This window comes from Danio rerio, chromosome 13 (genome assembly GCF_049306965.1).
Source record: "Danio rerio strain Tuebingen ecotype United States chromosome 13, GRCz12tu, whole genome shotgun sequence".
Classification (NCBI taxonomy): domain Eukaryota; kingdom Metazoa; phylum Chordata; class Actinopteri; order Cypriniformes; family Danionidae; genus Danio; species Danio rerio.
In genome coordinates, this window is record NC_133188.1 from 23,124,778 (window position 1) to 23,148,030 (window position 23,253).

General features: G+C 36.4%; 1 protein-coding gene across 4 annotated transcripts in view; it reads left to right on the forward strand.

The window, feature by feature from the left end:
- atrnl1a (attractin-like 1a) overlaps positions 1-23,253 on the forward strand; it is a 473,626-nt gene that overhangs the window by 123,543 nt on the left and 326,830 nt on the right. For all 4 annotated transcript variants that reach the window (XM_073920776.1, XM_073920775.1, XM_073920777.1 and 1 more), the window contains exons 11-15: positions 2,624-2,708; positions 2,937-3,148; positions 14,793-14,911; positions 18,567-18,683; positions 18,819-18,951. In XM_073920776.1, coding sequence (XP_073776877.1) covers positions 2,624-2,708; positions 2,937-3,148; positions 14,793-14,911; positions 18,567-18,683; positions 18,819-18,951 — 666 coding nt within the window. The remainder of the gene's footprint in view (positions 1-2,623; positions 2,709-2,936; positions 3,149-14,792; positions 14,912-18,566; positions 18,684-18,818; positions 18,952-23,253) is intronic.

Genomic DNA, 23,253 nt, shown 5'->3' on the forward strand with positions numbered 1-23,253 from the left:
TGGAACGTAGGGCCCCCTCGTTCCAATCACAGGAGGCAGCTAGAGTTCTGAACTGGATTGCAAAGTCTGTGACGGAGTGGCCCTCCTGGGATAGTCGTGCCAAGCGGGCAGCCGCCTCATCACCCTGTGCAGACCGGTCAAAAAGTTTGATCATTTCCTCCCTGAAGTCCTCGAAAAAGTGGCAAAAGGGTGCCCTGGCATCCCAAACAGCGGTGCCCCACTCACGTGCTCTCCCAGTGAGCAGGGTCAAGACGTATGCCACCCTGGATGCCTCAGAGGCATATCGGCGGGGCTGTAGGGCAAAAACTAAGGCACACTGTGATAAAAAGGCCCGGCAGGAGTTGGGGTCCCCATCGTAGGGTGGAGGGTTGTTTGCATGGGGCTCTGGGTCATGATGGGGTGTGGTGGGGGAAGAAGAAGCTTGCCTGGGTACTGTGACGTTGTGCTGGAGCTCCTCAATTCGGGCATTGAGCTCGACCACTTGGGCAGTGAGCATCTCGACCTCTCTGGAGGTGGTGTTGAGCTGGGTGGCGTGCTGGCCCAAAAGTGCACCTTGTTGGGCGAGTGCATTGCGCATCTGGTCAGAACCTGCTGATTCCATCTTCTGACCGGGTCGTTCTGTCATACAAGTGTCAGTATAAAAAATCAGGAGGAATCAAATGCAGGGAAAAACAGAATTATTTATTACTAAAGTGGCCTGCAGAGGGGATATTATACAACAAAAAATTCTCAGCACAGGGTGCTGTAAATGCCACAGAAAAAGCACAAAATACTGGCAAAAAATAAATAAAGAAAGTTCAACAGAGGGCGCTCAGCGATCCAAAGTCGCCAGTCAAAAAGGGGCAAAAACGGAAGGTATAATTACAGGCAATACTAAGTGCTTCCAGCAGGAGGCGCACGGCAGTCCAACTCTCAGTCAAAAAACAGGAAATGGGTAACTCAGGTGAAGGGCAATATAAAGTGCTTCCAGCAGGAGGCGCACGGTGGTCCAACTCTCCAGTCAAACGGGAAACACAGCAGTATCAGCCGCCGAAGTGAAAGCGCCCGGGCGGGATACAAGGCGGCCAGAGAGGGAGAAGATCGCTGGTGGGCGGGATAGAAAAGGCTGAAGCAGGAAGTGGAGAGGGAAGCGTCTGCCACAACTGATAGCAGCGAGGGCGATCTGATAAAAGGGGAAAAAACAGGAAACAGTCCAAACCACAAAATCGAAATCAAAAAACTGGCACTGGAGTCAAAAATGGATACAAGACAGGACACGATCTAAGAGGCCACCGCGTGAGGTAAACACACTAACGACCCGGTACAAGACAATGACAGAGAGGAGAATAAATAGGGAGACTCATAAGGCTAAGACTAGAGACAGGTGCGAATAATGAAATAATGATCTAATGAGTAACCTGATAAGTGGGTGGAGTGAGGCAGTGGAGCACATGGCGCGCTGTCAAAACAATGCCATGTGCTACGAGAAAACAAACACGAATGACTGTGACAACATGCAGGTGACAGACCATGACAAGTGCACCAAAAAACAATTACTTTTGACACCCCCTGTCATATTGGAGTGATATAAACACATAAAGTCTCTTTTTTATTTTCCTGACATTAAAATAGGATCCAAATCCCTTCCATTTTTAGGCCCACCGCAACATGACATAGGAGTGTGGTTTTCTCCCGCACACCGAATTGATGGACATGCATCATGTTTCTATAATAACATGTATCCACATGTCCACAGAACATTTTGTTGCAAAGAAACTGAGATTAAAATGTTTTATAAGTTTAAAAAGTTTTTTAAATGTGCATGTTTGTAATAAAGAGAGAAAAATCGCTATAGAATTTTTAACTGCTATAGTCACCGTAGCCGCATGGTGTCAGTAAACACTCATATCTGTGTGTGTACTGCAAACGGTATTTGTTTGAGACTCATCATTTCAGAATAGCTTGAATTTTTGACTAATGAGCTCGATTTCAGCTTCATCCGAGTCTGTCTCTGTCACTGACTGCTGTTTATCTGATGTAATGCATGATGAGAAGCAGACACGCACGTGGAAACAGTGGGCAGGGAGAAGCAGCTCATTTGCATTCAAAGCCACCAAAATGTGCACATTTTGGAGGCTATAATAAATATTAAATGTTGGGTATTTTGGGCTGAATCTGTACAGACACATTCTGGAGACACCAAAGGCTTATGGTACATCTTGTAAAAGGGGTAAAATAGTTGTTCTTTAAAATAATAATAACCATCAAGATTTTGCAGCCTTTTTTGTATTTTTACACAATAATCTATTCTTGGTGTGGAGATGACAAAAAAAAATACTTTAAAAATAAAGTAAAAGCATTTAAAAGTGGTTAAGATTATAATGTTACATATTATAATGTTACAATCAATTACTGAATACAACTGTTTATATATATATTTAAAAATAACTATATTAACTATATTATATAGGTTTTAAAGTTTTGTCATAGTATTTTATTGTCCTCTGTAGATCAATTAGATCAAAAAGCCTCATACTATTTTTTAATTCTTGTTGTATTTTCTCTCTTTGTGTGTGTGTGTGTGTGTGTGTGTGTGTGTGTGTGTGTGTGTGTGTGTGTGTGTGTGTGTGTGTGTGTTTTGCAGCATGTGATGAGTGGACAGTTCTTCCAAATCCTAGTCTTCACCGGGACGTCAACCGTTTTGGACACACAGCTGTTGTCAGTAATGGGTGAGATCTTAACGTGATCACTTTCCATTCACTGATACCATCAGGCTCTGCACTCTAACTGCAGTTTATTTCATTTTTCCACTGAAGTTAATTTACCCAAATAACGATGTGTCACAAAAGAAACATTTACTTGAATGTGTGGTCTTATCCTCTCATTTCCTTTGGAAAATTGTGTTGGCAAGACAAACTGGTTACAATATGAAAAAGGTCTGTTTTCTGTTCCCTCAGATCCATGTACATTTTTGGTGGTTTCTCTGGTGTGATCCAGAACGATGTGCTGGTGTTTAAGCCTGCCAGCTGTGAGGCCTTCATCAGGGAGGATGTTTGTCAGAGTGCCGGTCCTGGAGTTCGCTGTGTCTGGATTGAAAATCGCTGTGAACCCTGGGACTCCAGTCATGCTAATGACAGTGTGCCTGCCTCCTTCCGCCCTGCACGCACCAGTAAGATCTTGTTATTTTAAATACTTTTTTTTTTTTAAATGACTACTAACAGTTCTATTTATAGTTAATAAGTATTATAACCCATTCTATGATCATATTTCATCATGCATTGATTTTTGATTCAATTCAGTGTAAATGTGGCTCTCCTTTCACCCTAAAGGGTTTTGCATTGTTGTTAGCAATTGCATTGTTGTTAGTTGTTGTATATTCCTCCTACTATATGGATATTTAGCGAAATGAATGAATAAATGGACATGGAATTTTGATCTAAGTAGCACACCATCTTAGGAATCCAGATGTCTTCAAAAGCAGATTTTCAGTTAAACAGTGAATTGAAATATCTCGCAAAAAATCCATTTTCTGTTATTATTTCAAATTTTTAACCATTAACAAATATCTATTTTAAACCCTGACAAATCTGCATTAACTATTCCTGAAGATAAAATTAGGTGCCAGGCTATACGGTATGTTTCCAAGCTTAGTGTTAGTCTGTATTATTTTTAATATTGTTATTTTAATAAATAGAAATGCATATTTATAAATAATAATTTATAAATAATAATATGAATATATTGTTTTATTCAGCAAGGGAGCATTAATAATTTACACAGCATTTGTCTTAATATAAATACTAAGGTTTTAAATCAAGTGTGTTGTTTTGAACTTTAAAAGCTGTTAATAATAATTAAAAAAGGTTTAGTTTATTTTAAAAAAAGCATGTGGCTTGTATGTTATTAGCTAGATTTAGAACAAACATGTTTTAGCAGGTTATTAGCATGTTTTAGCACATTGTTATGGATTTATTTAGAACCTTGCTAGCATGTTAAAGGATGTTGCTAACAAGTAATTGCATGTTTTAGACCATTTTAGCATGTTGCTAGTATACATTATGTAAATGTTACTGACAGGTTTAAATGTTACTAGCATGGTTTTAGCATAAATTATTATGTGTCTGTCGGGAATTCTTAATTCTTATTGGTCAGAAACAACATTCCAGTGTATTTTCCTCCAAAATAATAACCACTGAGTAACACAAGCTCATCTACTTCACGTTGGGCTGCCAAAAAGACTGTCGGGATTTATGTCATGATAACAACTTCCTTGGATGTTTTTTATTCCTTACATAACATGTTGTTTGTATATTTTTGCTAGTTCATAGATATATGCACTAGATATCACATACGGACCCTGAGCATGCGTCAATACCATTGCTAAATTTATACAGTGCTCCCAGGACAAATGTTATTCAACCGCACTAGTAAAGACCAAAGCCAATCTGAGGATGCTGGACTTTTGCACTGTGAATGGGTGTAGTAACAAGCAAAAAAAAAAACACATAAAGGCAGAACATTTCATAGGCAAGATTTCATTTTTGATTTTGTATGTTATGAAATTTAGTCCAAAAGTAAAGTTGTTGATTATGATAATACTGTCACTTACTGACCTAACCATAAGGCAAAGTAGCACCAACTGGCACTAAATTCTAGACTTATGCTAGTTTTGTTGAATAAAATCAGCAAACAATGTAAATTAAATATGACAAAAAGATGCTGTTCTGCCAGAAACTTGCACTATTGTCGTTCAAAAATGTTTTTGAAGTAACTCAGAAGGGTGCCTTACAGTGCCTGTGCCTCAATGTGCATACTGTCCACCCTAAATCATTGATTATTACAAATGTTTATTTAGATCAGAAAGGTGGATGTGCAAATTGAGACGCAGGGATATCGATGGTTCACACAAGTCATTCATAATGGGTATTCATTCACAAACGAATTGCTCCCTCCGTTAGTATCAGAAGTAAAAGCAGGAGAGCGGGTGTGTTTCAGGACATGGATTAGATCAAATTTAACAGGGAGGGAGGATAATACATTTCCATGCACACAAATACACACTCTTTCACATTCATTTCAAAGGAGTGCTACCCTGTACTAAAATGGCGGCTCTATTGACGCATTTCTTTCAATAGACAACAAGAGCATAGGCAACATCTAATGTAAATATCTTTGGTGTGATTAAGCACATTGCTAGGATGTTTAGCCACATGGCTAACACAGCTGAGCACATTGCTAACAAAAATTGTTAGACTGCTATTATGTTTAATTCAATGCTAGCTTGAATTAGCATTTTATTAGCATGGTATGACATCTTTTTTTAGCATAATTGTAATGCTTTGCTAGATGATAGTTGGAAGAAGGCCTGATGGCTATGAAGCAGTTTTTTTTTTTTCTAATCTTTAATTTTTGTTTGTTTTTTCGGTGTGTAATTAGTGGTAAAATATGTGACTGTTAGAAACATGTACACATCATTTCACATTATAGGAATTCCTGTTATTATCGTACATCAGCATCCCAGTGGGCATAAAGTTCACTGTACATCTCATTCAATTGTATTGGACCATTAGCTCTGTATGTCAAACGCACACCTGGAGAGTATTTTGCCTTCGTATAAATCCTCTGTCAGGAGATTATTGTTAAGCCACATATAATCCTATTTACACTTGATACATTGGGAGGCTTATATGCAGAGCTGCTGGCATGTTCTGGGTTACCTTGATGGTGCACAGCCTGATTTCTACTGGGTAAATCCTGCCCGACTGTGGAAATGCCTGTTGATAATTGACTGAACAAAAGGTCAGTCGGCGCATAATAATCTCATAGCGATGTAATTATGATTGCGTTGAAACCCAACTCCAGCGATTGTGGATACAGATGTTTTTGTCTGTGGGCAAAGCTGGACCTGAGAGGATTAATGCAATTACCGTGTAGAGTGTGGAGTTCTATCAGAGGTGGATTGGGCTTTATTTAAGTAATGGAATGACATACAAGTTCATGATGGATTATTGTATATTCTGTAAATCTTAGAGACATGTAATCATGTAGTTTATCGTTATACTTAAACACTAATTGGGTGGTTGCTCTGATTGCATTAATTATTGTTTATATAATATTTTAACCACAAAGCTTGAGAGTAAGAAGAATCATATGATCGCTTGCAGGTTGCATTTTTAAAATCAAGGATACAGTGAATTATTAAAGTATTATTCATTCATTTTTCTTCAGCCTACTCCCTTATTAATCAGGGGTCTCCACAGCAGAATGAACCGCCAACTATTCCAACATATTTTTTTATGCAGCGGATGCCCTTCCAGCCACAGCCCAGTACTGTGAAACACCCATACACTCTCTCATTCACACACACTACAGCCAATTTAGTTTATCCAGTTCACCTATAGCGCATGTTTTTGGACTAGAGCAGAGCACCTGGAGTAAACCCATGCGAACAAGAAAAGAACATGCAAACTTCACACTGAAATACCAACTGACCCAACCAGGACTCGAACCAGCAACCTTCTTGTTGTGAGGCAACAGTACTAACCACTGACCCACCCTATTGTGAAAGTATTATTACAATTTAAAATAACTGTTTTATATTATAATGCATGAAAATTTGAATCAAATATAATTTATTCCTTGTGAATATTTAGCATCCTTACTACAGTCTTCATTGTCACATCATCCTTCATGAATCTTTCTAATATGCTAATTTGAAGCTCAAGAAACATTTATTATTTATTAAGATATATGATATTTTATTTATGTATTATCATCAGTGTTGAAAACGGTTGCCCATTATTTCTGGGTCACAGTGTTTTTCAGGATTGAAAGTTCTAAAGATGAATGTGTATTTATAATGTAATTATTGCAAATATATTTACTTTAAATATACATTATCTACTTTGTATATAAATTGAAATGAAATAAATTACCTTTTGCTGAGGTAAGGATTTTATTTTTTTTTTAAATTCACAACATACATACAATCATTCATAAATACATACATACATACATAAATACATACATACATATTTAAATATATATGATTTTACCCAGAGAACATAATGTTCAGTACATTTTATATCAACTTCTTTTAAAAGTAATAATTATGTTTCTATACTGATTTTGTGATATACAAACATTAATAAAATAGATGTAATAACTTTTAAGACTTAATTTATTCAAGCATATTGCCACAATCACCAGCGATCAAGCCTTTGCAGATGGCTGGAGAACTATACACATGCCACCACATGAACTACAACTACCAGGATGCTTTGTGCCAATCAACTCCTGCTACAGCTGTGAACTATTTGGTCGGACACACACACACACACACACACACACACACTAGGGCTGGGCAGTATATCGGGTTCTGGGGATATATTGATATGATTCCCCAACGCGATGCAGTGTTAAGCAATATCGTTCATATTGATATGGTTTGAGGCCCCCTGTGTTCATTCTGTGCGAAACAGACCCCTCCAAGGTAGCAGCACCTAAGCTTCATTTGCACAAATGTGTGTATGCTCAAATTAATGATTTACTCCCTGAGCTTACAAAAGAGTTGTTCAAAATGAATGAATCATTCAAGAACGACCCATCACTGACGCAACATGGAGGAACATGCAGTTCCTGTGTTGTATCTAAATCTGACTCCCCAAAATAATCTGACTCCCCTTTGTGTGCACACACGGCACACAGCGCCTGTAGCTGTCACAGCAGTTCATCAGAAACCTTTTATCGATCATTTCTTCTGCATTGACAGCAAGAACGAACAAAGAAGCCTTGAAAAATTTACATGCAGCACCTGAATGTGTTCAAAAGAATTAAACACGCCAAAATGGGAGGAATTTATACCGCATTTCGAAAGTAAAACCACCCCATATTCACTAATTAGAAGTTTAGGATTTATTACACGACAGTCTCTTCTTTACATGTACGTTATAAGACATTTAGTTCTGCGTTCTGCTCTGTTATAATGACTGTTTACATGCTTATTTATATGCTAACCAGCATTTCATCACAGTACTCAGAATCATTTTCATCTATAGTCTGTTTGCTTTCATCTACTTATTTAATATTTTGTAAAACAAGTGTAGGATTTTTTTTACATGGAGCGAAAGACTTATCTTTAGATATCTTCGAAATGTGCACTGTTTAATAATCCTGCACAATACACATGTAAATGTGTAAGTAAAAAAATATACAGCTGACTTAATTGTTGTTTGTAAATCACACAACTGTGGTATACTGGATTACAACACTGTAATTGTGACATAAAATAGTGTGTGTTTCATATTTACATTCCGTGTGCTTCTTTTCTATCCTACAATACTGTTTGTTGTGTTACTATTTAAGTGTGTTCCTTTTTTTTGCTCTGACAGCACAGCTGTTTTCTATGGTTCTGTTTACTTTGTTATTTGCACTATAGCACAGTAGTGTTGTGTATAGTGTTAAGCAGGAGAAAAACCTGTACTGTATTTTATTCATCAAAAATTTTGTGCAGCTTGTATTTTTTGTGCAGCTGTTTATTTGTAAACAGGGAGGGAAACCACTGTGTTTAAATTATATTTTATATTATATTTTATTATAAATGTTTAAGAAAGTTTTATTAAGGCGTTAACCCCCAATAAACCATTTATGGGAAAATACCAGATATATATTGTATACCGTCATTCCTCCTAAAAATACCAGGATATGATATTTTGCCCATATCGCCCAGCCATAACACACACACACACAAGCACACACAAGCACACACACACACACACACACACACACACACACACACACACACACACACACACACACACACACACACACACACACACACACACACACACACACATTCAGTTGAAGATCATTCTCACTGATTACCAGGACGAGAAGCACACACACATACACAGACTTTATATTTAGTTTTTGACTACGTATTTAGGATTACCTGTATGCTTCTGTTTGCCCCCGTTTTGACCGTTGCTGTCTGACCATTCTTTGTTTAATAAACTGCGCGTGGATCCTCAACTCCGTTGTCCAGCATCATTCCATTATATATATTAAACATATATAAGATACAGAATTTATTGAAGACAGCACTAATAAAAATAAAATACTGCTTACCATACTTTTTTTGTCGCTACATAATTAAACAGACATCGAATGGCTTTCCTTGGGTAAAAGTAACAGTACAATAAATTTGTTTATAATAAAAATTTAATTAATTATTAATTACAAGTTCAATTCAACATTCAATTCAAATAAACTTTAAAGATCGCACATCCAGTAGGCAATTTTTTTTATTCATATTAAAGTGTAACATTTTTAGAAATCAAATTGATGATTTTAATGCTAAAAGTTTGTTTCATATTAAATGTATCATACCTGCAGTATGCTAACTGTTAGTAACTGTTTAGTGAAGTTTACACATCTACAAGAACACTAATAGATTGGCTTTGACAAGAATCCATTTCAATATGAATTAAAATTGAGATATTTTCTTTGTTTTTGATCGTTTTACCTTTTTTTCAGTTTCTGTAAATTTTCAGACAAAATGTAAACTAAACTGTCAATATATTCCTGAAGTACTTGAGTCACTGAATTTGTCCCTTTATTACTATTAGGGATGGGCATTTCTGACCATTCTTCATTTCGATTAATCCACAGGTTTGACAAACTACTAATTAATTAATCGGGGGTGGAGCTTAAGCAAGAGGCCAGGGCGTGTGTGCGTCATAGTGACAATTAAATAACATTCAATTAAAATTCTATATATTTTATTTAAAGCCCTGCTAAAAATGGTGTCGATAAAACCGTGACAGGATTCAGAAAACAGTTAAATCAACGCTGTTGGGTGTATTTAGGCATGGGCAATATGGTCGATGCCCAGGGCAGCATCTTGCTGGGGGGTGGTATGGTGAGACGGTGCGAAAAAAAACTAACCCAGTAAAAGCTTTGAGATATGATCTACTTTATGCAAGTGTATTAATTTAAAGCTGTAATCCCTGAATAAAGACGTTAGAGGCCATTCACAATTGGCGTATTTTGCATGCGCAAGTTTGTTATTCTCTATGTGCAACTGAAACAAAAGTGGTGAAAACAAACTGACACATGTATGCGCACAGAAAACCATTCCCGCGTGCCTCACGCACTGTTCTGCTCCCGGTGTGAATACCGATTGTTTACATGCATGCTGATAAAATACACGCTGCTTACTGTGAACTCGGAGTAACTTTTATGCAGCGGTGTCGGCACGCAGCAAGCTTGGCAAGTTGCCAAAACTAAAGTTATAATATGATGATCTTATTTAAACTATATGGCTATGAAGCAGAAAGGAGAGATGATGAATCAGGGAGGTAAGACTTAATAACATTAATTCTCAGCCATGAGTTGGGTCTAATGCCTAGTTCAGACTGCATGATTTTAGCCCCGATTTTGGCTCGCCGAGAGGTTTTGAGAAATCGCCGACAAATGCCTGAAATCACAGGCAAATCGATGCTCGTGCACGTGAGTGACAATTACACAGTATAAACTTTCAAAGACGCGATCTGAGAGAATCGCCGATGAGTCGCCGATGCCTGTGAGATATTTGGCATGCTAAATATCTGGAGCTTTCGGCGATTCAAATCATGCCGTGTGAATTGAGTTTTGACTGAAAATAACATCAGCCATCGCCTACAGCCAATGAGAGAGCAGCTTTCACTTGTGTGTGCGTGTGTGTATACCTGCTGCAGGCCCGCGGGAGGCTGGGGGAGAAGTTAAAAGCGCTCTTTTTCGGTTTATTTGGACCCATGAAATGGAGGAAAAACTAGTGGAGGTTTGACAGGACTCAGGAGCAACCATGTCTGTTTGACGTTTTATACAGAAAGAAATTAGATTATAATCAACGTTGAGGAGAAATGGCTAACTCCCTTTAAACCCAGGTGAGCAAATATGTACATGTTCTACCCCATTAAAGGCTTCTTTCTTATTATGTAGTTAATAAGAAAAGATATATGTGTTTTTGGCTGTGAGACGTAGTTTGGACGAAGTTGTCGGCGATTCTTCCTATAGTAAAGTCATGCAATGTGAAAGTCCCTGTCGCCGATCCATCTTGCAGTGTAAACGACGAAAACGCTAGCCCAGATAGTCATGCAGTGTGAAAACATCTGTGACACGACTACTTTGAAAATCATGCATAAAATATATTTTTTTTATTCTATAAAATTGTCTTTAATATTCAAGCAAAAGATTTCTTAAGAAATCTTAGCATATCACTCAAGTTGTGTCTCTACATTTTTTCCCACTTAGGCTACATGTAGGATTGATTTCTATGATCGTATATTTAGTATAATAATGTTTGATATTAATAATAATAAGAATTATCATTACCATAATATATATCAGGGCGAAGCAGTGGCGCTTTAGGTAGTGCTGTTGCCTCACAGCAAGAAGGTTGCTGGTTCGAGCCTCGGCTCAGTTGACGTTTCTGTGTGGAGTTTGCATGTTCTCCCTGCGTTTGCGTGGATTTCCTCTGGGTGCTCCGGTTTCCTCCACAGTCCAAAGACATGCGGTACAGGTGAATTGGGTAGGCTAAACTGTCCGTAGTTTATAAGTATGTGTGTGTGTGGATGTTTCCCAGAGATGGGTTGTGGCTGGAAGGGCATACACTGCATAAAATCTTGCTGGATAAATTGGCGGTTCATTCCGCTGTGGCGACCCCAGATTAATAAAGGGACTAAGCCGACAAGAAAATGAATGAATGAATAATATATATCATATATTATTTATTTCTAATTACATTTCTAAAAGCAGGGGTTCGCCCAGGGTGCCATTTAAACTAGAACCACCACTGACGTGAGGCATGAAGAATTTACATGACGCATTGTAAATAGAATTAATCCTAAAGCTTAGAGACACAATATGAAAATGTTATATTACAATTTGTGTTCATCTACACAAAATAGACTATAACTACATGCCAACCAGAAAGTAGTGGATGCAGTTCTCACATTACAGGGCGCTTTAAAACAACGCCAACTGAAGCGCTGCAGAAAAAAAAAAAATAAAGAAACCAAATTAATTTTACAGTTTTATCCCTTTCAATATGTGTCTTATTATTTCTATTAATATTTTGGATTTTGGAAAAAAATAGCCTGAATATGTTTTACCACAGCTATAAAACTTCTTTCAAAATGATCAGTCGGTGGAGGTAAATAAAATAAAGCCGGCTGCTTAAACTTAAAACAAAAACAGCCTGAACATTTTACCTTGCATGTCTAATGAAACTTAATATTTGGACAACATATTTTTATTCAAATAGATCAGTCGGTCTCCGATGAAAGCTGAGTGCGAAGTTTATTTACAATTAGACCGGTGGTGGAAAAAACGCGCTCAGCAGGCACAGAAGTTGCAGGAACAGCCAGGTACCACTGGGCAAGGGTGCTTAGCCTTGCAAATCGAGACTCCTTTACTTTGCATCACAATAAAGGATCCAGGTTTAGAGAGATGCATGGCTCCCTGAAGTAGCTTTCGATTTTGGTGTCATTAGGTGAAACATTACTCATACCGCATCCTCGCCGAAAAGAGTGTCGAGACACGGCGCGCACATGACAGCTGAAATTATCAAACACCAGACGCACACATTCGAATGGTATTTAAAATGAAATTATTCAGATAACGCTCTGTGGTGCGGCAAAAATATGAAGAGCGTCCTGAGTCGTGGCTGGGCACCACTGTGTATCCTGATAGAAATACGTTTAGAATTCTGAAATGCATGACGCTGCGTGGGCCGTAGTGCGGCTCTTCTGGTGTGTGACCCCCTATACTCTATCTGTGCTCAGGTCTCACCTCTAGACCATAGACTGTAAAATATGTGGACGTAGTATCCGTGACGTCACCCATAGGTTTCTAAAGAGCGCAAAAGAAGCCACAAGTAGGCGCGGCCAACCGTCGCCATATTGTTCGCGCGTCATCATACCCACGGCGGGATACCAAACAAGGGCAAAGAGGCGGAGAGTGAGCGGAGCTACAGACACCTGCTGACATTTTGCTTGGACCTGATTCAGACACACTTTACTTTAGAGAACGCTTAATACTTTATCACCTGTGACTTGTTTGTATTCTGAACACTTGAGCTTGGTTGTACACTATATCAATAAAGTGTTTAGACTTTTAAAAACTCTGCTGTAATACATTGAGCCACTAAACATTGTTCTTATGAGGTTTTTCAACAAGAGGAAAACGCGAATTACTTCCAAACACTTCAGATATAGTCTGTGTTAGTTAATGTAAGACTATTGATGAAATCCAGCATAACACTGTATGACAACGCTTCAGATGACTGTTCTAGAGCCTACAGCTAATCAATTCGTCAGATTCTGAAGTGCAGTACAGCTCTAAATATAATTATAAACAATAAGTGATCTTAAATAAAACAAATACATGTATAGAGATGGTATATAAGTATATAACTTTACTCACATGGGAAACGGAGGCCACGTAAATGGTTTGTGAGCACAATTAAGTGCACTCAGCATGCCATGCCATCTAATAATTGTAGGAAACAAGTCCAAAAGGCAGTTGACTGTGTAAAGCCCCATAAAACAACACAGAAATACGATAAATATGCCGAGATCAGTGGCTAATCTGCAGGATTCAGCTGAAGTGACGTGACGGCGACCAACGAGATCTAGCTGTCATTCAAGTAGCAACGCCCTTACTTATGCAAACTTAATATAACTTATTATAAAGGAAACGGATGAGTTATAAAAAAAATTCACCCCCCTCACAGTTGTCATGAAGGGTAATATTAGCTGTATTAACCAAAATCTTTTTTTGTACCAGGCTGTAAACACCTTTTTTTCTGCTGTAAAGTTGGCCCTTCTAACAGTGGGCTCAATTGAAATTTGCTCTATTTTGGAGCCAGGAGCCAGGACTAGCGGAATTTCGGATGAATTGCAGTTTTAGTTACTTCCGTATTGGCTTCCTGAGGGAGAGCGTGAGGTTGCCGCTTGCTCTAGACGCAACTCCTTACAGCCTTAACCAATCAAATAATATACTACCACCCAAATACCAGCATAACCAACCAGAAAAAATAAATGGAATTTAATTTTAGAGCCAATCGATCATCCTTTTCATGCTCGATCTTTGCTGATGCGTTTGATTAATTAAATAATTGGACACATCCCTAAATACTATCATGACCTGCAACTTTAAAATAACATTAATTCAGAGATCATAAAAGTTCTTCCTTATTTATTCAGTCAAATCAATATCCATTCAGTTAAAATCACTTCGTTGTTTAATAAAAAGTGTGAAGAATCTACTCACATTTCTTTTCTCCCATCCTTGTTGGTTTTTGTCCTGGATTTTCTCATTGTTTATCCTTTGAAACTCTTCCAGGCAAAAGTTCTGTTGTGACCTCTCCTTCTCCGAAATAACGATGAAAACAAACCAACAAACAGAAAAGCTCCTCCTGAACAGAAAAAGAACAGGAACAACAGTATTCATGTGTGTCAAGCTTATTCATGTCGGAAATAAACAAATTCACAGCGAGGACGAAAGTTTCTTCTCTGTCCTTGGCTGTTCGCCTCGAATCTCCAGTTTTAATTTCGCTGTGCCCTGTCCATGTCCACCTCCGCTGTTCAACTTTAGCCCTTACCCGTGTGTCATTGCACACATTCATTTTTCACCACAGTTATGAAGTGTTTCACCTTGAGAGCTCTGAGTTTTGAGTTAGACTCTCATTACCTTCAAACCTCACTTCTGGTTTTATGCTAATAAGAATGTATTTTCCTGGCCTCTGATGATTCTTGTGTTTTTAATCATAGATGCAGCTGATAAGCAGTGTCAGCAGTTTTCTGACTGTGCTTCCTGTACGGCCAACACCAATGACTGTCAATGGTGCGAAGACAAGAAATGCATCTCATCTTCGAGCAACTGCACTGTGGTATGTCCAAATAACACATCCCAGGCACATTCTGACATTTGGTCAGGACCTCTTGACTTTTTATCACACTGACTACTCCATTAGTTTCAATTAGACCTTTAGTGCAGTAAATACACAAACAGCACCAGCAATGTAGGTCACAATTTATTTTGATGGTTTGTTTGTTGAATTTAAGTTGCATTGCATCTACATGTCAACTAAAATTATAAGTAGATTAGGTTGGGGTCAGCATATTTTAAGCAGACAGTCTACTAATACTCAAATGGACCATCAAAATAAAGTGTTACCGCAATGTATCATCAGTAAAGGATACGTTTGGATATAATAAGGTAATTTTGACATGTATAGTATATATTATAATATTATTACAGTATGAACTGTCAAAAAATTGTATTTACATTACAATTTTATTTTATCACCTAACACTACCCCTTAATCTTAACATTTGTTAGAGCTACAAACTAAGATTGCAATTTTCAAGCAAACACTTAACAACATTTATATTTGTTATAGTTATAGTTTTTTTTAGGTATTTTAACCACATGATTATGATGTTTTTGTGTTAAAATGATCACATTATCACAGACATACTGGGCTAAAAGTTTCAAATCCGACATAAACACTTTAACTTTGGTTTGAGAAGTGCAGGGACACAAAATGTGAGAAAAGTTTTTGATTGAAATCTCATTTCCTGCATTTACATATTTATTTTAAGTACTTTATTGCTACAAAATCCAGAAGAAAGTAAGCTGATTAAAAAAATTAAATACCAAACTAAAAAAAAAAAAAAAAAAAAAAAAAACTCTGTAAAGTGGTTGTAGTTTGTGGGAGTTACGTTCTAAAAAAACCCAAAATAGGCTACATTCGCAAAATAGTCTGTTTTTTAATTTTTTAAAATTATTATAGATGTTTTAAGGCTGTAAAACCCCTCTATACACACATTTTACACTTTTATCAGACAGCCATTAACATTTTCACACTTTTCTCTCTTGTTTAAAAGTTCAAACCTTCGTAGAAAAATAGGTCCAGTATTATAGAATGAGGGCAACACAGTGGCACAGTGAGTAGCGCTCTTGCCTCACAGCACGAAGGTCGCTGGTTCGAGCCTCGACTGGGTCAGTTGGCATTTCTGTGTGGAGTTTGTATGTTCTCCCTGTGTTGGAGTGGGTTTCCTCCGGGTCTTTCTGTTTCCCCAACAAGTCCAAAGACATGCGATATAGCTGAATTTTGGGTGAGCTAAATTGTCCGTAGTGTATGTGTGTGAATGGAAGTGTATGGGTGTTTCCCAATGAGGAATTGCGGCTGTGTAAAACATATGCTGGATAAGTTGGCGCTTCATTCCGCTGTGGCAACCCCAGATTAATAAAGGGACTAAACCAAAAAGAAAATAAATGAATACATGACAGAATGAAACCAAAGATCAAAACCATTTGATCTTTATTTATTTATACCATAATGTCGCCCTACATCTGCATAACTTCTACCTTCCTTTAGAATGCCCAGAAGTTCAACTTTTTGTGGTTACCATCTTTCACTGTCTTTTGGGTGCTAGAGCAGGTGCATTTGACAGTGCAGAACATTTCGTCAACATTGAAGGGAACAAACACACAGTAAAGCACTTCAGAGTCACACTGCTAGCAATTGAAGGTTTATGTAAATTTGGTGAGCTGAACACATTCTGTACTGTACAGGGGTCTGTTCTTCGTACGTGGATTACTCAGTTAGCTGGATTTGGATATTGACGATTTGACAGGATCCAGGATCGTTTCGTTCTTCAAAGCTGATCCGAGAGTTGTTGTCATAGCAACAGTTCTGCTAGGTCAAACCTGATCGGGAGCAGGTTCAATTCATATAAACAGGATTAGATCAGCTCAGTTCAAGCAAAGATTATACAGAAAGTATGTTCCGAATTCTGATATTTTCTTACAGTAGTAGTTATATACACTTGGGAAAATAGTAAATATTTGTAACTATATATATATATATATATATATATATATATATATATATATATATATATATATATATATATATATATATATATATATATATATATATATATATATATATATATATAAAGTTATAGTTATTAATAAAATAAATAAAGTTATACATATTAATAAAACTTATGCAATCTGCACCCTCGAAATGAAAGTACAAAGACTGCCACCTGGTGGTGCAAAGAGAAAACTTATTGATATGAACTTTTTAGATCGCTTTAGTACAAATTGTGTATAATAGAAATGCACAATATGTGACTTTTTTTTTAAAAGCAATAATACATTTATGCAGTCATAAACATGTTTTGATAGGTAATATGCCAGAGATTTGATGCTTCACAAAAATTGCAGACGCCATTACCAATATGAAAATGCTTTTGTAAACAACCAGTTATTCTTTACACCGATTAAGAAACCGGCTACTATAATAAAGAAAATCTTTTTTAAATGTACAACTAGATACACTGATTTGCATTGAAATACACGAGGAACTCTTGACACGTGAAAGTGTAAAGCCTGCAGCTCACAACAAATGTGGAAAGTTCTTGCGTGTCATATTTAACAAACGGTTTACTGCTAATTTGATGTAATTTTGCTCACATGGATAATTGAATATTAATCAGATGATGTCATTACGCTGCTGTGCCGTCAGCCAATCGTTGCATTGCTGATCATGATTTCGAGGATCGATAGATCTGTCCTTCACAACACATGCAGCAATCTCAGATCAGTTCATCCAGAGATTCTAATCTGATTCGCGAACTTGTTTGAAGAACCAAATTAGCGAGAGATCAGTTATCAAGATTAAAAGATCCAGGATCTGCCAAATAATCTTAGATCATTTAAGCGAGGTACGAAGAACGAACCCCAGGAGACACGGCACAGAGGAGATCGATTGACAGTGTTCTACAGCCAGTCAGGACACAGAACACTATGCACTAATCAGGATGCCCAACACAATGTGCTGTAGAAAAAAAAAAAAGTAAATTTGTACAGAAAAAATTAATACTGAAAAGTAAACTACATTATAGTGAGGGACCACTGTACAAAAATGATTATGAAGAGAAATTAAATGAAAATGTTGATCATTATCTTATTATTTGTCTTTTATGAAACACCTGTTATAACAACAACAATTCGTGGTGCTAATTTTCTGTCTAGCTTAAATTCCTAAGAGTTAGAGTAAAATCAGCAGGTTTAGATATATTCTGTTTGACAGAAAATAAGATTATTTTGACCTGACCTAATATGTTAGAGCAACTAACTTGCATCACTTTTTTTCACCTTCCTTGTTGACATAAAAGTCATCTGTTACTGCTTGGCTTTTTATCGCTGTCTGAAACCATAAATCTCATTAAATTTATATTTTCAACTGCAATATCTGCACATTAGAACCTTCATAGAGTTATTTTTAGAGCATGCCCATAGATGTTTTTTAGACGCAGATGTGCACATGGATGCATGCAGACTTTCTGTAGTTCATGGCTAAGACTGCCTGCATTTAAAAATCATGAAATGTAGTGGGGACACAAAGAAATTTAAAAAGTCGAAGGGACGTGTTCCAGTGGAAGTGATGCCCCAAGCTGATGATCATAAGAATATATTAAATATATACAAATTTTCCTAATGCCTTCTTATGTTTTGTCTATATTCAGCTTACAGTTGAGCTTGCTCGCCACCCTCGTGGTCCGCTGTACCTCAATCCTCCCCCTGCTATGTTGTCTGAACACCAGCTCTCTATTTGGAAACCCGGTGTGCGCAAAAACGGCCAGGTATGAAGCTTATGAATTGACTAATTAGCTTAAACATGTTGCACCTGTAACCACTTAGTTCTACCTAAAACTTTCTTGTCCACATTCAAATTTGTAGACAGAGTACTGAAAGTTTTTCTTTATCTTGTTTTTCAGTCTATCAAGAACCATACCAAATGTAGCATTCGAAGTGAGCAGGTCTGTAGCAAACTGGTCAACTGCAGGAGTTGTTCGCTTAACATTAACTGCCAGTGGGAGCCACAACAGCAGGAATGTCATGCTTTACCTGGTGAGTTAAAGTATGGAGATTGCATTTCCATATGTACTGTTTTGATTAAGTGTCATTGAATCTTTATTTTAAAAACAACAACATTTGTGCTATTGTTTGCCCTGTTCTACACTTAATTCTGGGGTCAGTATTTTTGTTTTGTTTGTTGTGTCTTTCACTGCATTTTTTGGAAGAATAAAGATTCAGCACTGACTTAATAACATAAATAAATTTAATTAAAAAAATGCATACATATTAAGTTAGATTGCTATTTAAATGTATATTCCTCTATTTTTATTTTGTACTTTTGAAGCAGCCCTTTAAGCATAACAGATCGAACGCTGAAAATTAAATCTCACTGACATCAAACTTTTGAACAATAGTATAAATGCCATTAAAGTGTATAGTTGACTTTTTGATCATGCTGTGCTCTGGAAAGATCACAGAAAAGTTTCTATTTTTAGGGCTTCCTCAGATCTGGAATTAAGCATTTTTGTTAGTCTGATCACAAGCAGACAATGCTACATATAGATGTATATGGGCCCTAAATAGTTTAAGGTTGACCACGTTTAGCGACTTACAGAAAACATTTCATAATGCAAATACTCAGTTGATTGCACACATTGTTGATTGTGTTACGTGTTTATGTTGTTATATTGTATTGTATTAATTTCTTAATAATTTATTAAACATTGAATATATGAATGTGTTGAATATTGAATATATATATATATATATATATATATATATATATATATATATATATATATATATATATATATATATATATATATATTAATCAGTTAATATATTAATTTAAATGACAGAATCAACCGAAAAACTGGAGTGTTAAAAGTATATTTAGAAATAAATATAACAAAACAATCCAGCTAAACCAAAACCCACAAAACTATTAACCAAAGAAAAATGTAGAGACAAAACCGTAATCTTTATTGTATGCAAGGCTTAACTAAACTACTTAAGGTGTGATAGTGGCAACTCCTCTATAAGCTAACTACAAAAAAAAAAAAAAAAAAAAAAAATAGATGATTCTATTCAGGTGCTCCTCTGGATCAACACAAGCGAATACCTTTTAAATGTGGTCGACCAGCTCCTGATTGGTGCGCCGAGTGGCATCATAATGATGAATGACGATCTTCTCGTCCAGTGGTCGCACACCTGGGGCAGAACAGAAAAAGCAGGGAAAAGGGAGAGAGAGCGCAACAGAAAACAAAAACGAAACACTCAAAAACATATGTGAAACGCAACAACTGTTTGATTGCAGAAATTTTACTATTAAACAACCCCCTCCCCTAACAAATCACTTCCTTTTCAAGTTCTGACTTCATACTTCATAATACTTCATTATTCACTGTGTTGTACCAAAGCTACATTCAAATTGCAGCACAGGCTTTATGGAAATATATGTACATATACGTAAATGTGTATATATATATATATATATATATATATATATATATATATATATATATATATATATATATATATATGTGTGTGTGCTATTTACAGAGACTTAATATTAACTATTTACATAGACTTGTTACCAACAAATGAGGATTATTTTCATCCAGTTTTGTTAAAACAACAAAACAAAATCATTAATCAGTGTTTTTGATTTGTAATTGAATATGTTTGCTTTACCTGTTAATTTTATTTGGACCTCTTGTTCTGTCAATTTGTTCAGTAGCTACCTTTGTACAGTGTTGTGCTTGTGCTGCTTGGATTAGAGTCTGCTGATGCACAGTTAAACTAAAGAGAAAAAAGCAATGCAAAATCAAGGTAAACTACATGATTGGCATGCACATTTCATTTACATTTGCTTTTTAAAACACAATTGGTTGAGTTTAGGTCAGTGATACGGTACGGTACAACAAGCCCCATTTCCTTGAGGACTTGTACAAGACAGAAGTGTACCTGAAACATACAACCTAACCTAAGTAACATATCTCAGATTTGCATTCCTCTATCATTTGCAATGTGCAATGAAATATACCTGGAGCAATGTAATTTTAGTTTCACAGAAATGTAGGCTGATGTATGTATTTCCAATCAGCCTGGACTGTCATTTTTATTTCCTTGATTTCCCGCTCACTTGTAATCAGAGTCGGAATTGTAACAAGAGGGAACTGAAAACCAAATACAATTGGTCACACATTTGAACAAGTTTATACTGAATTGGGAAAAAGCACCGACCGACCACTTATGATCAGAGCACTAAAATGCCTTGCTAGAATAAGTACTATTTGTGACCACTTTGCATATTCAGATTTGTTGACTTCGGATTTGCTGACCTGAAATTTATTTAGAGGGCAAGATTTTGAAAGAGGCAAAGTTGGAGAAGTTTGAAAAATGCTTGAAATATCTCAGATGCAGAAACAAAGGAAACCCATTTCCACACTCTGAGGGCATTTCTACCTGATTTATTTGATCTGATCTAGTTCGAGAGCAGGAAGTAGTGCCATCGTTTGATGTATTATTAACATTCCTGTGTCTCCCTTGGGAAGACATGTTTTCTTGTCTACAAACCCACACTTTGTATCTATGCTCTACATTTCTCAGTCTCCAGAAAAGATGCACACTCACACAACCCATTGTATACATGCTAACAAATATTGCATTTCATATTAAATATTAATAAACGCCATCGTCACATTTGTTTTGCCATTTTGCATAATGGAGTTCACATGGTCAGCTTCACTAATTTACTTTCTTAACCTTTAGATAGTACAGAACTGTTATTTATTCATTTCTTCATTTACAACACAATATTATAGAAAAGTATTCAAAATTACAACTATTTCTGTTTGTTTGCAAAAACGTGACTTTATTGACAATTTGAATATTTTAAATCTTAAGTTGATCTTGCAAATTCTGGTTCAAAACCCTGGTAATAATCTGCCTGCATTTTTGTCTTATTTTACAGACTTTATTTATTTCATTATTTATTTATATTTATTTAAGCTACTAAATAGTCAAGAGTTGCATTTTCAACATCAAAAGTAGACAGAGAAGAGATCAAGGTCCCATAATGCAATTCATAACTGTAAATAAACAGAGAACCTTGGTAAATACCAAAATACAAAGACTTCTTTTTATTTAATAAATGAATATATATATTTTTTTAACAGTGCAAGGTTTTTTAACAATATTAGATCAAAAGATCAGAAAAAGCTCAAATCACCAAAATACATCTTAATACCAGATGTAAACAGGGCCTCTGGGTCAATATCAGGATTTTTTTCCAAGGACAAGTGCTAGAAACTCACTTCTTATCTGTCAAACTTTTGACTGATGGCTCAATTTGGTGTACACACACACACACACACACACACACACACACACACACACACACACACACACACACACACACACACACACACTTGTAGTATTTGCACAACTCTAACTCTAGTAAAGATGTGCATATCCAAGCATGGAAAATGGAGACCTTTGCAGATGGATAGTGCCTAGACTAGAGGGCCAGTTCCGAGCAGTAATTACTCAAGATAGCTGAGATATTTATCCATTTATGGCCGAGCAGCCTGTCAACAAACCCAAAGTTTATTGTTCTCTTTTTTTTTCTTTTTCCGCACTCAGTTGTTTCTCACTTCATCGTATAACAGCCCTTATCTTAGCAGATAATCAGCCACATTATATAAAATGTCTTGAAGTAAAGGGGGAGATGTTTTTTAATGTTATTTTTAGTGCTTTGTGGTTTTATAATTGTGTATTTTTCCTCTTTGTTTGGCTTTTCAGGAATTTGAGGGTTCTGTCTGACTGTTGGTTTTTGTGGTTAACCATCGTCACGGTTAATTATTCTTGTGCTGCTCGCTGTAATAAGTTCAAACCCCAAAGGCTTTCATGGCTCTTAATTTCATGATGTAATTTGATTTACACTACTGTTCAAAAGTTGTACTTTTTTTCTCACATGCTTGCCAAGGCTGCATTTATTTGATGAAAGGACATTAAAACAGTAATGCTGTGAAATCTTTTTATGATTTAAAATAACTGTTGGCTACCACTATTCTGCTACCTGCATAATATATCGAATATGTCCCACAAAATGAAATAGTGCTTTTTAAAACTAATTTCCTGTTCGTCCTTGTAAAGTGACCTTAAAACAACGCACACTGTGTAAAGTGCTATAGAATCAAGGGTGATTTGACATCACTTGAATACTATTATTAATATAGAGTATTGTAAAATTTAATTCATATTTTTGTTGTTAAAGCTGAATTTTTAGTAGTCATTACTCCAGACTTTAATGTTAGTCAGAAATCAAAATAATATGTTGATTTGCGCATG